General features: G+C 48.3%; 1 protein-coding gene across 15 annotated transcripts in view; it reads left to right on the top strand.

Annotated features, from left to right (window-relative positions):
- The window catches only part of NF2 (NF2, moesin-ezrin-radixin like (MERLIN) tumor suppressor), a 47,031-nt gene that overhangs the window by 9,447 nt on the left and 24,883 nt on the right, over nt 1-12,701 (top strand). For all 15 annotated transcript variants that reach the window (XM_021537319.3, XM_021537318.4, XM_085592891.1 and 12 more), the window contains 7 exons: nt 1,897-2,022; nt 3,036-3,158; nt 5,332-5,415; nt 9,790-9,858; nt 10,002-10,084; nt 10,703-10,778; nt 10,998-11,132. In XM_021537319.3, the coding sequence (XP_021392994.1) occupies nt 1,897-2,022; nt 3,036-3,158; nt 5,332-5,415; nt 9,790-9,858; nt 10,002-10,084; nt 10,703-10,778; nt 10,998-11,132 (696 nt within the window). The remainder of the gene's footprint in view (nt 1-1,896; nt 2,023-3,035; nt 3,159-5,331; nt 5,416-9,789; nt 9,859-10,001; nt 10,085-10,702; nt 10,779-10,997; nt 11,133-12,701) is intronic.

Here is a 12,701-nt window from a genome sequence, read left to right as displayed (position 1 = left end):
CCTGGAAGTGTCCAAGACAAGGCTGGACAGGGTTTGGGGCAGCCTGGGATAGTGGAAGGTGCCCCTGCCCATGGCAGGGGGTGGCACTGGGTGATCTTTAAGGTCCCTTCCCACCCAAACCATTCCAAATTCCCATCACCAAGTTTAAACTGCACAAAGCTCCTGCTTTAGTCCGCAATGCTGCTCTTCAAAACAGACTGGTGGTTTGTGTTTTGAGAAGAAACCTTTGGGTCCTGTCAGCTCTTGGGCACAGTTTGGGTGTATGTGGTGGTTTGGTAAGGAAGCACAGCCAGTGGAAATTCCAGGTTTAACGCACTGATCCCATGGGATGTGGAGCTGTGTCCTGGTGCTGCTGTCAGCAGCAAGGCAAGAGCCTGTCCTGGGAAGGTTTGGTGCAGGCACTGCTGTGCTGAGACTGAAATACGGTCTTAGAGAAGGAAAAACAGCCCATAATGCTTTATACAAAGCAGTTTAGTGAATAAATAGTCTTCTGCTGGCAGCCTGCTTTTATGTGCCTGCAAAAATGGTACCAAATAGCTCTTTTAATGGGCCTCACTCTGTTTTGTCTGAGCCCTCGAATTAACCTCCCACTTAAAATCATAGTCAGGGAAAGATCTTCTGCAGTCTGTGTCAAGCTGGAGCCCATCCTGGGGGCTGGAGGATAGTGAAATGTGTGAATTTAGGGGGGTTATAATTACAGCACTGCCAAACTTGCTGCTCCTGGCGTTTTGACCCCGAGGTGTTGACAGCGCCCGATCCGAATCGCGGCGAGCAGGCCGGGGGTGGTGTTTTTGGGAGGGTGGCAGTGGCTTTGTCCTATTCTGGGACTGGCAGTGTCTGTGCTCCCGGGGGAGAGCAGTGAGGGAGACATCACGGAACGGCAGAGCTTGGCTGAGCTGGGCCTGGCTGTGCCCACAAGGCGGCAGTGGGTGACAGCGGGAGCGGCCCCGCCGTTAATAGTGATGTGTCCAGGTGGCACCGGGATTGAGTTGTAGTGACAAGAGAGTGCTCGGGATCTGTTTGCCCAAGGGCTTTGGAGTAATGGCCATATGTCTCGGTCCAGCAATTGTTTTCAGCGTGCAGATGGAAGACCAAAGTGGCTTTGGCATATTAGATTCACGTGGTTTATGTCCCTCTTCACCTCTCTGCCTCCCAACACCTCTCGGTTTTACGAGCAAACTTCAGTGGATGCAGCTGCAGGATTGCTCCAAGGACATGGTCCTTGAGCAACCAATTTTCTCTGCTCTTTGGCTGCTTCTGTCACCAACATTTTCAGCAGAAAATGCAGTTTAACTCTATCAAAATGTGCTCCCAGAGAACCGCTGACTTCAGTGGTAATTATGGGGATTTTGGAGCTCTTTTTTCCATTTTATCCGTGCAGGGTCGGTGGCTCTGGATGCACTCACTCTGTGCAGGGATTGTGTCACTGCTGATTTTGTGGCTCCTCTCTCTGAACCCCTGGTGCTTGTGCAGGGCTTCCTGGGCCTGTAGGGAGACACATTAAAGCCACCAAGGGGCAGTTCAAAGGGATTTTTATTCCCTTCTGGCAACAGGCAGGAACCTAAACATGTCAGGAGCCTAAACCTGAGCTCAACAAGAGCCTAAATGAACCCTTAGTTTCCCAGGGTAAGAAACGGGGGCTTTACGATGTCATTTTTTGGAAAAGGGGGAAATCACATTTCAGTTTCCTACTGAGGGAGGAGCTGGTGTTCTGCAGATGAGATCAGATGGAAGGAGATAATGTGTGCCTTGTTAGGGTGTTTTCATGTCTGTACCAGATGCATTTGCAGGGGGTTTCAAGTTGACCTTGAGAGGTGAAAACAGTGCATTTGGTTGAACAGAGTGAATTTCTGAAATCCATCTTTATAACTCTGCTTCCTGTTTGCTCTCTGGCAGGTGAAGTGGAAAGGGAAGGACCTGTTTGATCTGGTGTGCAGGACACTGGGACTGCGGGAAACCTGGTTCTTTGGGCTGCAGTACACGATCAAGGACACGGTGGCTTGGCTCAAAATGGACAAGAAGGTTAGAACCAAAGTTCACAAAATCCCAGAATGGTTTGGGTTGGAAGGGACCCTGAAGCTTATTTTGTTCCAAGCCCTTGCCATGGACAGGGATATTTCCCTTGAGAGGTTGTGTGGGATGACAAAGGAGAATGTCCTTTTGTCTTTCTTTGAATGCCCAGGATTGTGTGGTGGGTGAACTGGGACAGATGCACTTAAATCCCACCTCTGTGGTATCTGGGGGTGTCAGACTGGGAAAAGCTGGCAGAGATGCCCCATCTCAGCATCTGTGCACACTGAATCCCCTGGAGACATTTTGGAACACAGCCATTCTAGGATGCTGCACTTTGGGGTGACTGCAAAGCAAATGAAAGCTAAAACTCTTCTCTTTTGTGCCCCTCAACATCAGCAGAAAATTGGAGTTGCCTCTTGTTTTGTTGTTGAGAAAAACCAGGAGCTTGGGAGGAGGAAAGCCAGAGTGAAAAGGAGATGGGGCTAAGGGACGAAATGCTTCCCAAATCTCTGAGGGGAGAGTTTTGGAGGTTTCAGATGTGGCTTGTTCACATCCACAGGATACTGAGGGAAGTCATGGACACCGAGGGAGGCCTGGGTGTCTCACCTCTCAGGCTGAGGTTTTAAGCCAACATTTAACTCATTTAACTGGGCAGTACCAGAGCAAGGTGGTAAGAAACAGCACTGAAGTAAACTCGGTGCAGGAAAACAAGGAGAGAGTCGGGTGGTGGCGCAGCAGGATCCAGCATCTCTCCACAAGTATCAGGAGAGGCAACGAGCACGTGGCAGATCAGGATCAACCTTCACTGTCTCATTTCTCATGCTGTTTGTTTCTGCCTTTTTTTTGTTCCCTTGCATCATTAGGAGTGTCAGAAATATTTGTTTTCTTTTTTTAACTACAGTGTTTGAACTATTTAGGTCTGTTCTAGATGTCTAAAAGTGTCTGACAGAATATGTTCTCATCTGAACAGAAGGGAGCTGGGTCTTGCCTTGAAGAAACCAAATGGCTTTTGTATCCCACAGGTCCTGGATCATGATGTTCCCACAGAGGAACCCAAAACTTTTCACTTCCTGGCCAAATTTTATCCTGAGAATGCAGAGGAGGAATTGGTCCAGGAAATCACCCAGCACCTGTTCTTCCTGCAGGTGGGAGTTAATACACTGCTAATTAACCTGAGGGAGAGGGAGCCAGGATGAGCAAAAGGTCCCAGGGTCAGAGAGTTGGTCAGCAGAGTGTTCTCCACATCCTTATGTTCACAGCTTTCTACAGGGACTTGTCTTTAGCAACAAAAACTTCCAAAAATAGGTGAAGGATGTTTTTTGTGGAGGAAGCAGCTTGCCCAGACTGGCAGACCTCTGAAATGGCAGACAAGCATGATGAGGTGATCCATTATATCCATGGGTGGTGGCTCAGGGATGTGGATCTGTCAGCCAAGGGCTCGTGTCCCTCTGCAGGGTGTGGGATGAGCTGTGCTGAGGGGTGGCAGCTGCCTTTGGACGTGAGGGCATTGTTGTGTGGAGCAGAGGAGTTTGAGCAGAGTGCAGCCAGCCTCTTCCTAGGCTGCACAGCAAAATTCCCCTCCTCACTAAACAGCCTTCAGGTACCTAGAGCAGAAGAATATCCCAGCAGCTCAGCTCTCTGGTGGAAAAACAGAGAAGGGAAAACCTCACCTGCCCCAGGAACTCCTGCCCTGCAGTTAAGCATTTGGAAACTGTGGTGAACACATCTTGGTTGGGTTTTTTTATTTAAATTATTCTACAAAACTTTGTGTCCTGAGAAATCAGTTCAGCTGATGATGTGGCAATGCTGCATGGCTGGTTACAAGGAGCTGCTATCACAGGAGCTCTCTTTCAGAGACATGATCAATTTTCTGCCACAAAATCCATTTTCTGACACATTTTTCCTCAGAAGAGTTCTGTCAAGCACAGTTACAGGGAACAGAGCCCTCCTAGGCAGACTCCAGGGTATTCACTGGGATGTTTCAGCTGCTCTCTGGTTGTTAATTTGAAGATAAATTACAAAAATTTTTTAAAACTCACTCATTCTTAGGTTTTTTACACCAAAGTCAGGACAACCTGGATTTGGGAATACCTCTGTAGCCTGCAGGGTGTCCTGCACTTTCCAAGTGAGCTCACCAGCCTCTTGACACTCTTCATTCTTCCAAAGTCCATCTTTTTTCTCCAGAGCCAAAAGTGTTCTAAATGCAAAGTATTCCTGTTAATTTCCAAGCTCTGTCTCGTGCACTGGTGTCTCTGTAGGGTTATTTCTGAATGCCTCATTTGCCAGGAGCTTTATCCATGGTGAGGAAAAATGCTGTTGGCATCTTTGAGAAGGAAAATCAGAGAGGAAAAGCCATTCAAGCTGCGTTTTCTAAATGCAGACCATGACTTTGCTGCTGGGATTTCTGTACTGAGAGGAACCTGGGGTCCTGAATGCATTTGGGAAACAGGAGCACATCTAAGCTTGTAAACTCTCCTGTTTTTTATCTTGATGCAGCAGAATATCTGCTGTGATTATGTTGTACCCAACTTTGAGGACTCAAAGCACGTTGTAAATTCAAATTGATGTTCCTGCATCTCCAACAATCCATTTAAGCCTCCTAGGAAATCGTAGGCTTTTAAGATTTTTTTTCCCCCCTATCTTTAATCAGGAAAATTAAGTGTGCTAACCCAAAAAATATCGAACATGACAGGTTTAATTTTTGAATGCACAGAAGGCAGGGAAGTAAAGCTGTGGCCTGGGGGAGCTGCACGTTGGCTCTCCTGGGAGCACACACGGGGCTCTGCCTGCTGCTGAAAGCTCTGCCATAGAGGTGACCTGCAGCTCTCCGTGCTGAGATCCGAGGAATTGGCCTCCAGCACAGGTGAGCACTGACTCACAATGGGGCCTGAATGTCCCAGAGCAAAGCTTGCAGTGCTCAGAGACTCGGCTGCAAGCTGCTCTTTTATTTAGCAGTGTGGCTGAATGTCCTATCAATCCGTAGCTCGTGCCTGAAGAGGTTTTATCGCTGTGTTTACATGCAAGGTTTCCCCCCCCACCCCTTGCCTTTAGCAACAGGATAAATGTGCTGTCATTTTCCACATATAAATTTAGCTCTTCTCACCAACCTGTCTGAGAAAGGTGGTCTGTGAAAGCCTGAGCCCTTCCGAGCCGCCAGAGATTTCCTGGGTCTGGACTGTGATTAGTGTTAGGAAAATTGTTAACTCTGTGTGGTTGACAGCTCAAGTTAAAACAAACTGCAGCCATCTGCTGTGACAGTCATGCTCTGCTGTGCTCCACTAAACGTGTGTTATCTGTCCTGTGCTGCTCTGTGTGCAGGTGAAGAAGCAGATTTTGGATGAGAAGATCTTCTGTCCTCCTGAAGCCTCTGTCCTGCTGGCCTCTTATGCTGTGCAAGCCAAGGTAGGCAGCAAAGGGATGCTCCAAGGGCCTGCTGGGCTAATGTTGATCCAGGTGCTTTGTGCTGGAGCCACTTCCTAGGGAAAGGGAAAGCAGGGAAAGCTGTGAAAGCTTGGGAAGTGAGGGGGCTACACCAGCACTGCTGCCTTCTCCACGTGGCTGGTTCCTGGCTTCCTCCAGACATTGGATGGGTTTTTGCTTTCTCTTTCCAGGACTCTTTAGCAAATGCTCACCTGCAGAGCCTGCTTGAGTGTGGCTTACTGCTGGAGCAGGTGAATTCCCCAAGCCTGAGGTTTTTTGGATCTCCTCCCTGCTTTTGCCAGTGTAGCCAGAGGCAAGCCAGCCGTGGGACTCCCAGCTCCACTGCTCCCCAGAATACTTACCTTGACAATGACTTTATTTCAGTGCTAGAACTGCCACATCCCTTTTATTGCACCGTGAAAGGGCTTTTCCTGGCTTCTCGTTTGATCTTGGGTGTTTGGCCTCACCAGACAGAGGGAAAAGTCAGTGCTCATTGAGTTCCCCTTGTTTCTCTGCTGCATTCTACTCTAGCCCAGAGTGGGTGTGTTTTGCTGAGGATTTATTCCAGAGGACACAGTTTTCCAGTTTGGGGTGTGCAGCCTCGGACAGCTTGCCCAGGGCAGAGACTCCTGGGGTGGAGGGAGCACCCAGGGTTCAGTGGCAGGGACATTCTTGCAGTCAGGGACATAATTTCTCCCTGTGTATGCACAGCGTGTGCTGTTGCTCAGTTAACAGCTCCTGGAGCTCAGCTCCAGTTTGTGTGTGCAAAGATCCTGTTTTGGGAGGGAGAGGAGCAGCTGCAGTCTGAGCACAGCCCAGCCACGTTGTCTCTGCATCTCCTGTTGGTTCTGACTCTGGGTGGGATTTTGGGAGGGTTTGGCTCACAGGACCCAGGCAGGTGGCTGTGCCCTGGTTCTGGCAAGTCCAGCTGTCCTTGAGGAGCACGGCTGTGCAGAGGTTTAGGAGGAGCAGCTCTGTTGGGGCCATCATTACTGGCAGTGCAGGAGAGGGGGTTTGGCCCTGTTGCCACAAGAGAGGGCCTGATCCAGGTTGGTTTTTAACTTTGGCCATGTAATTTTCTCAAAAGCCTTCAGTCCACAGTCTGAGTAGAGCCCTGGGTGCCATGTTCTTTGATGGGGTTTGAATTTACAAGAAATTGGTGTTTTTTCTTCTCATAATCAGGCTATTGATGAAACCATGTTTTGTTCAAGAGACTCATCAGCTGGACAAAGAAAAGTTGCTTTTAGAAATGTTTCTGTTTGTGTGAAACATTCATCACTCTTATTAGAGTGCATGAGTAAACACGTCCTTGGCTTTCTTTCCATTGACCTGATCCGAGGGTACGTAGGGAATGACTTTTCTGGCTGCCAAAATGAATAAACGTTGGGTAAATATTGAGCTCTGTTACCTCATGGCCAGGACAGCTCCTTGGGTACAGGCTGTGACTTGGTGCAGGTCGGTTGTGCCCTCCCCTTTGTCCCCTTGGCACCTTGAATGTCCTGGCGTTGGGAGGGGCTCACATGGAGTCAGAGCAGTTCTGACCATGCTGAGATCAGGAGAAGGAGGAGCAGGGGTGACTTTCCTGCTTTTCACTACAGGGTTTTCTTCAGATGTCCCTTTCCTTGCTGCCCCTCCAGCCTGGGATTCCCCTTCTGCTTTCACTCCCAGCACAGGTGAAAGCTGAAAGCACATCTTTGATAGGGAACTGGGAAGAAGGATGTTGCAGGTCATCTCCTTCTAGTTGAGTAGGATAATGATGTCCTTCCTGGACAAGAAAGCAGGCAGAGAGTGCAGTAATTTCACTAACAAGGTGCTGATTTGCATGATTAGGGGCATAATAGCCTGACACAGCAGTGTGTGTGCATCCAGCAGCCACTTATTGACAGCCAGGTACTGCTGATCCTTCCACACCAACCTGAGACAGGAAAGGAAATGGGGGTCGTAAAAATAACAGCTTATTTATTTCTCTCTCATTGTGTTCATTTAGGGAATTACTATGTGCTTTCCCCTCCAGCCCTATTCAAACCACCCACGTGGCTTTCAGAGGTTGGAGGTGGCTCAGGTTTTAAATAGCAGGGAAAGACGTGGGATCAACTGAAAAAAAATGGGAACATCCAGGAGGTTCTTCTATTTTTTGCCCCTTAAATGCAGGTTGCTGCTGTGCTGCAGCTCTCTTCAGCACTTCAGCTCTTGCAGCACAGCAAACAGCTCTTTAATTATTATTGTTTTACCCCAAACAAGCAATACTTGGTGTTAATTTGTAGCTGAGCCTGCCTGTGTTTATCCAACAATCTAAGCCAGGCGTATGAATGTGGTAAAGGCAATTCCATGTCCAATCACGAATATTAATCATACAGTTCAATTAACAAGAGCTGAAATTCCATGACAGTTTGAAAGTAATGATTTAATTGAAAAGGCCTTTAGAAAGTACATTTGCAAAATCATTTGAGCCAACAAATTCTGCAATACTTAAGCCATTTGTTGATTTTTGACTTGTGAATAATTAATGTTCTCATCCAGACTCCCCTCTCAGTACAAATATTCCTCTGGGACACGGCAGTATTTTTAAGCACATGAAAAGTCGCATAATCCATACTTAGTCTTGGACTTCCTCAGAAGATCACAACAGAAAATAATTGTGTTAATCCTATTTGCTATTATTTTCATCACCTAAAAATGATTTACTTGCTGCCTGTCCAAAGTTGTTGGAGTTGCTTCCTTCACCAGTGCCATGTTTTTAGTTCTGCTTCCTTTCAAGGGTGTCTCAGGGGTCATGTACCTGCAAAATGCTGCATCCTGAGGAGCTCCAAGACCTTGGAAGGCAGAGAGTTGCTGCCGCTCTTGGATGAAATCCGGGCTGGTTTTGTTCTATTAATTGAAGTCTGAGTCAGTGTTGGTTGTTGTTACATGCTCCCTTTGCATCTGCATTGGCTCCAAATCAATATTTGTGTCTTTAATCCCCACGTGTTGTCTCCCAAGTGCAGAGGTGGGATGTGTGTAGACTTTTGATGCTGAGCTCTGGTTTTGGTGCACGGTGTGAAGGTCCTGGCACAAACAGGAGGCTGAGAGGAAAAACCTCCTGACTTCTTGTATGACCAGCGGATGCCTCTTGGTCTTGTGTTTAAAAATTGTCACCATTTTGCACTTTCTGAGTGGAGGTTGCTCAGAAAAACAGGGAGGGAAGGGCTGCCCCATTTGCAAAATGAGTGGCTTGAGCAAACAGTGCTGTGTCTCGTGCAGTCGGGCGCTGTCACCTCTATCACTGCAGAAGTCCTGGTTGCCAGGTGAAGGAAGTGTGGAAGTCACAGCACTCTGTGTACGTGCCTCACATGCTTTGTTCTTCTCCCCCTGAATTTGCTGGGCTGTTGGAGGAGCCGTTTTTCAGCGTTTTCCTGCCCTCTGAGGCCGTGCAGGAGGTAAATTCATTTTCACATGCACCGCAGGGACACGCGGCTCTTCAATCTGTTAATAAGCAGTTTTCTTTCTCAGTCACTTTATATGCTGCTCAAAGAGATGTAAATCTAAACAAATACCAGTAATTAGTGGATGCGCTTAACAAAGCTGAATTGGATTCCATGACCCAGTTGAGCAACAGACCCTCTGACAGAAGAGCCACCACCTGCCTGAGAGGAATCTGTCAAACTCCTCTAATTTTTTTGATATTTATTCATTAGGGTGATGAGCAGCGACAGAGAACTGCCATCTGCCTAACCTGGATCACTGCTATCCATCAGTTTTTGGGGACAGGTCTTTCTCCATGTCTTATTTCCTTGTCCTTTTACCTGTGGAACTGCAAGGACCTCTCAGTATAGTCCTGCTCTGCACTGGGGGAAATGTTAATTAGGGCATGATAATGAGAATAGAATAGAATAGAATAGAATAGAATAGAATAGAATAGAATAGGACAACCATCATGTAGTTCAGCTGGACCGATGGAGGACATCAACTGGTGAAGGTCATCAACTGAAGCTGTGGGAAGTGGTAGAGTCACCATCCCTGGAAATGTTCAAAAACTGAGCAGATGTGGCTCTTGGGGACTTTAGGGATGTGCAGTCACAGGCTGGACTTGATCTTGGAGACCTTTTCCAACTTTAATGATTCTGTGATGGTGGAAAGTTTTGTTCTACTCCCAGCTCTGCTGCATGAGTAGAAGGAAACTCTTTGTTTCTATTAGCAATGAAATGACAAAGAAACTCAGGTTATTCACCTTAGAGGACAGCAGGTTCTGTGCTGCTGGGGTGAAGGGGTGAACAGGTCATGTTTGCTGTCACTCAGGGCTGGGTGTGAGGGAGTGAAGAGTTTGACTTGCCCTTGTTGTTAACGTGGGGTGGGCATGGTGTCTGTGCTTCTCCCCAGTACGGTGACTACGATCCCAATGTCCACAAGAGAGGCTTCCTGGCACAGGAGGAATTGCTTCCCAAGCGGGTAAGGAGCTCAGCAGTGGGGGGAGTTGGTGTTCAAGCTGTCCTGAGGCTGGACATGCTGTTGGACCTGTTTTGGTGTTTCTGGCTTTCTTGCTGAGCCAGGAGCAGCACTGTAACCTGGTCTCTGTCTCCCACCTATCCCAGGTAATAAATCTGTACCAGATGACTCCAGAGATGTGGGAGGAAAGGATAACAGCCTGGTATGCAGAGCACCGGGGCAGAGCGAGGTGAGCTTGTGCTGCTGGGCTGGGTCAGGGCCAGTCTCCTCCCCTGCAGAGTCACCAGGCTTTGGGAAGCTTGGGCGGGCGCTGGATGAGCTCTGCCAGCAGGTTAATCTCACCACATCTCTGCAGCAGCCTCGGGAAGAGCTCAAAGCTTTTGTTGATGGCTCTGCTTGTGCCTTGCTGTCCCCCAGTCACTGTCGGGGCCTCCAAGAGAATTTAGGAGTGATGCAAAGTAAGGATTCACCTGCATCAGGGACCTGGGAGAATAAATAGGTATTCAAACTATATGGCTGCCTCAGGTGGCAAAATGCTCCTTTTGTGGAATAAACCTAAAGCCATGGATCTGAAACAGTGGCATCCCAGCCAGGGATTTCCTATTTATGCTGAAGGGATTGGGAGGTGAACAAAGCCAGGCCTGGAGTGCTGCATCTCAGCAGCCACTCAGATGCTGGCAGCTGCAGAGTGAGATTTGCTCTTGGACTTTATTGATCCTGCCAGCAAAGACAGGATTGACCTGTGTGATAGAGACAGTCCAAGCTTTAAAGCCTGGTGAGTGCTTAGGATCAGCAGGAGCAGCCATGTCCCTCTCTGATCCTCCCAAACACTGTTCCTGCCTGACAGAGATGAAGCTGAAATGGAGTATCTGAAGATAGCCCAGGACCTGGAAATGTACGGCGTGAACTACTTTGCCATCAGGGTGAGTTGGGTGGGTTGGGGGTCCTGTTTTCCTGCCAGGGTAATCTCCATGTCCTGGAGAGTCAAGAGAGTTGGGAGGTGGCATTTGGGGACACAATCTGTGCTGAGGGGAAGCTCCTGGTACCCAGTGCTGGGTCACTGCTTGGGGCTGGCTGAGGGGGAACAGTGGGTTCACATCTGACCCTCCCAGTGATTTCTGCTCTTTCCTTTCCTCCTGCAGAATAAAAAGGGCACAGAGCTGCTCCTTGGAGTTGATGCCTTGGGTCTTCACATTTATGACCCAGACAACAGGTTGACCCCTAAAATCTCCTTCCCATGGAATGAGATCCGGAATATCTCCTACAGTGATAAAGAGGTATGGATGTGTCCCAACTCCTCCCTGAGAGCAGTAAGAACACAACTGGGATTTAAAATTATTTCTCTTGGCTTCTCTATCTGCTGTGCTTGCTCTCACCAGCTTAGCTAAGGGCAGCTCAACTCCTCCAGTTGAAACCTTAATCCAAGCCTTCCTGAAACTCTGCAGGAGTGGGCGTGCAAGGGGTCACTGGGGAGCTGGTTCTCCTCTTTGGTTTCAAACCTTCTATGTAATAATCTTTTCAAAAACCCAAAATTGCTGTTGATGTTCTTAGCCCAAATACCAGAGTTCAGAAGTTAAAATCTCTTCTTTACTGCATATATTACGGTATTTATTACTGTGGATATATTCTGTATTATGGAATACAGGGAGATGTATTCCTGGGGAGGAGAGCTCTTGCCATCTCATTACATCATCTTGGGTGTCAGGCTGCTGGGCTTGGCATAAGCAGCTGGAATCTTTTTAGGAAGTTGAGCAATTTAAGGGCGCTGTTGGATAGTTATTTATTAAATCCAGAGTCTAAATATGGGTCTTTTGGATTGTTGGCCCTCAAACCTAATTGAGAACAGAAGTGCAATTGGCTGAGGAGGGCGGACTGAGCAGCTCCATTTTAAGTCTGAGAGAGCAGCTCAAAGAAACCAGCTGCCTTCATGGTAAGGAAGAGAATTAACTTCTTAATTAAAAATGGTTTTCTAATCTAAACATGATATTGATCAGGGGAGCAGCTAAAGGTTTCTCATCAGCTGCGTTTATTGCATGTCTTGTGAAGTTTTATAAGCAGTAAATCCTTGCTGGAATTGTCTCCACTTGCTTTACTCCTTAAAGAGCTTCACGACTCTGCAAAAAGCCCAGCACTGAGTGACTTCCCTGCCTGTTACAGCGCAGTGGGAGCTCCCCAGAATCCAGGGATTGACCCCTCCATAAACAGGCCTTGCCACAGGACTGTAGCAGAGCTCTCTCCAGGGGAAGGACGGATCATCTGTGAAATCAGAGCAGGCCTGACCTGATGCACACAGGGCCAATAGCTGGGAACAGCAGCTCTGCTGACACCACACTGGGGGTTATCCCTCCTAACAAAGATTGACTGTTCACATGGAGCTGAAACTCCTCTCCCAGCACATTCCTGCTGCTGCTCCCAGTGACTGCTGGGGGCCCTGCTGGAGCCTGAATCCAGGGATGTTCGTGCACGTCTGCTTCTGTGAGAGTTTTAAAAGACTGGCTCTTAAACTGCCGGAGCGAGGCAGTGCCAGGGCAGGGCCCTTTGAGGCAGGGCCGTGTATTGACAGATCTCCCACTCTAATGGACACACTCTGTCTGCTCCAGCTCCTCAGCCCGTTATTTCTGTAGCGTGTGGGGGAGTGATGGAATATGTGCATGTCTCCTAAAAAATGCCATCTTGCAGAGCACTCCATCTCTTCAAGTACCCTTCTGATAGTGTAGAGGCTTCTCTCCATCCAAGGGCTGCATTACCAAAGCCCTTGAGGGATTTGTGCCACCACTGGCCTCTCAAGAGAGCGTCTGTGGGAGAGCTTTGGAGAGGGTGAAGCCAGGCCATGGGTAGAGCTGGCT

The sequence above is a fragment of the Lonchura striata genome, chromosome 15 (assembly GCF_050655825.1).
Source record: "Lonchura striata isolate lonStrDom1 chromosome 15, ASM5065582v1, whole genome shotgun sequence".
Classification (NCBI taxonomy): Eukaryota; Metazoa; Chordata; class Aves; order Passeriformes; family Estrildidae; genus Lonchura; species Lonchura striata.
The sequence above is the reverse complement of the archived record's forward strand: the minus strand, read 5'-3'. Positions and strand labels throughout refer to the sequence as shown.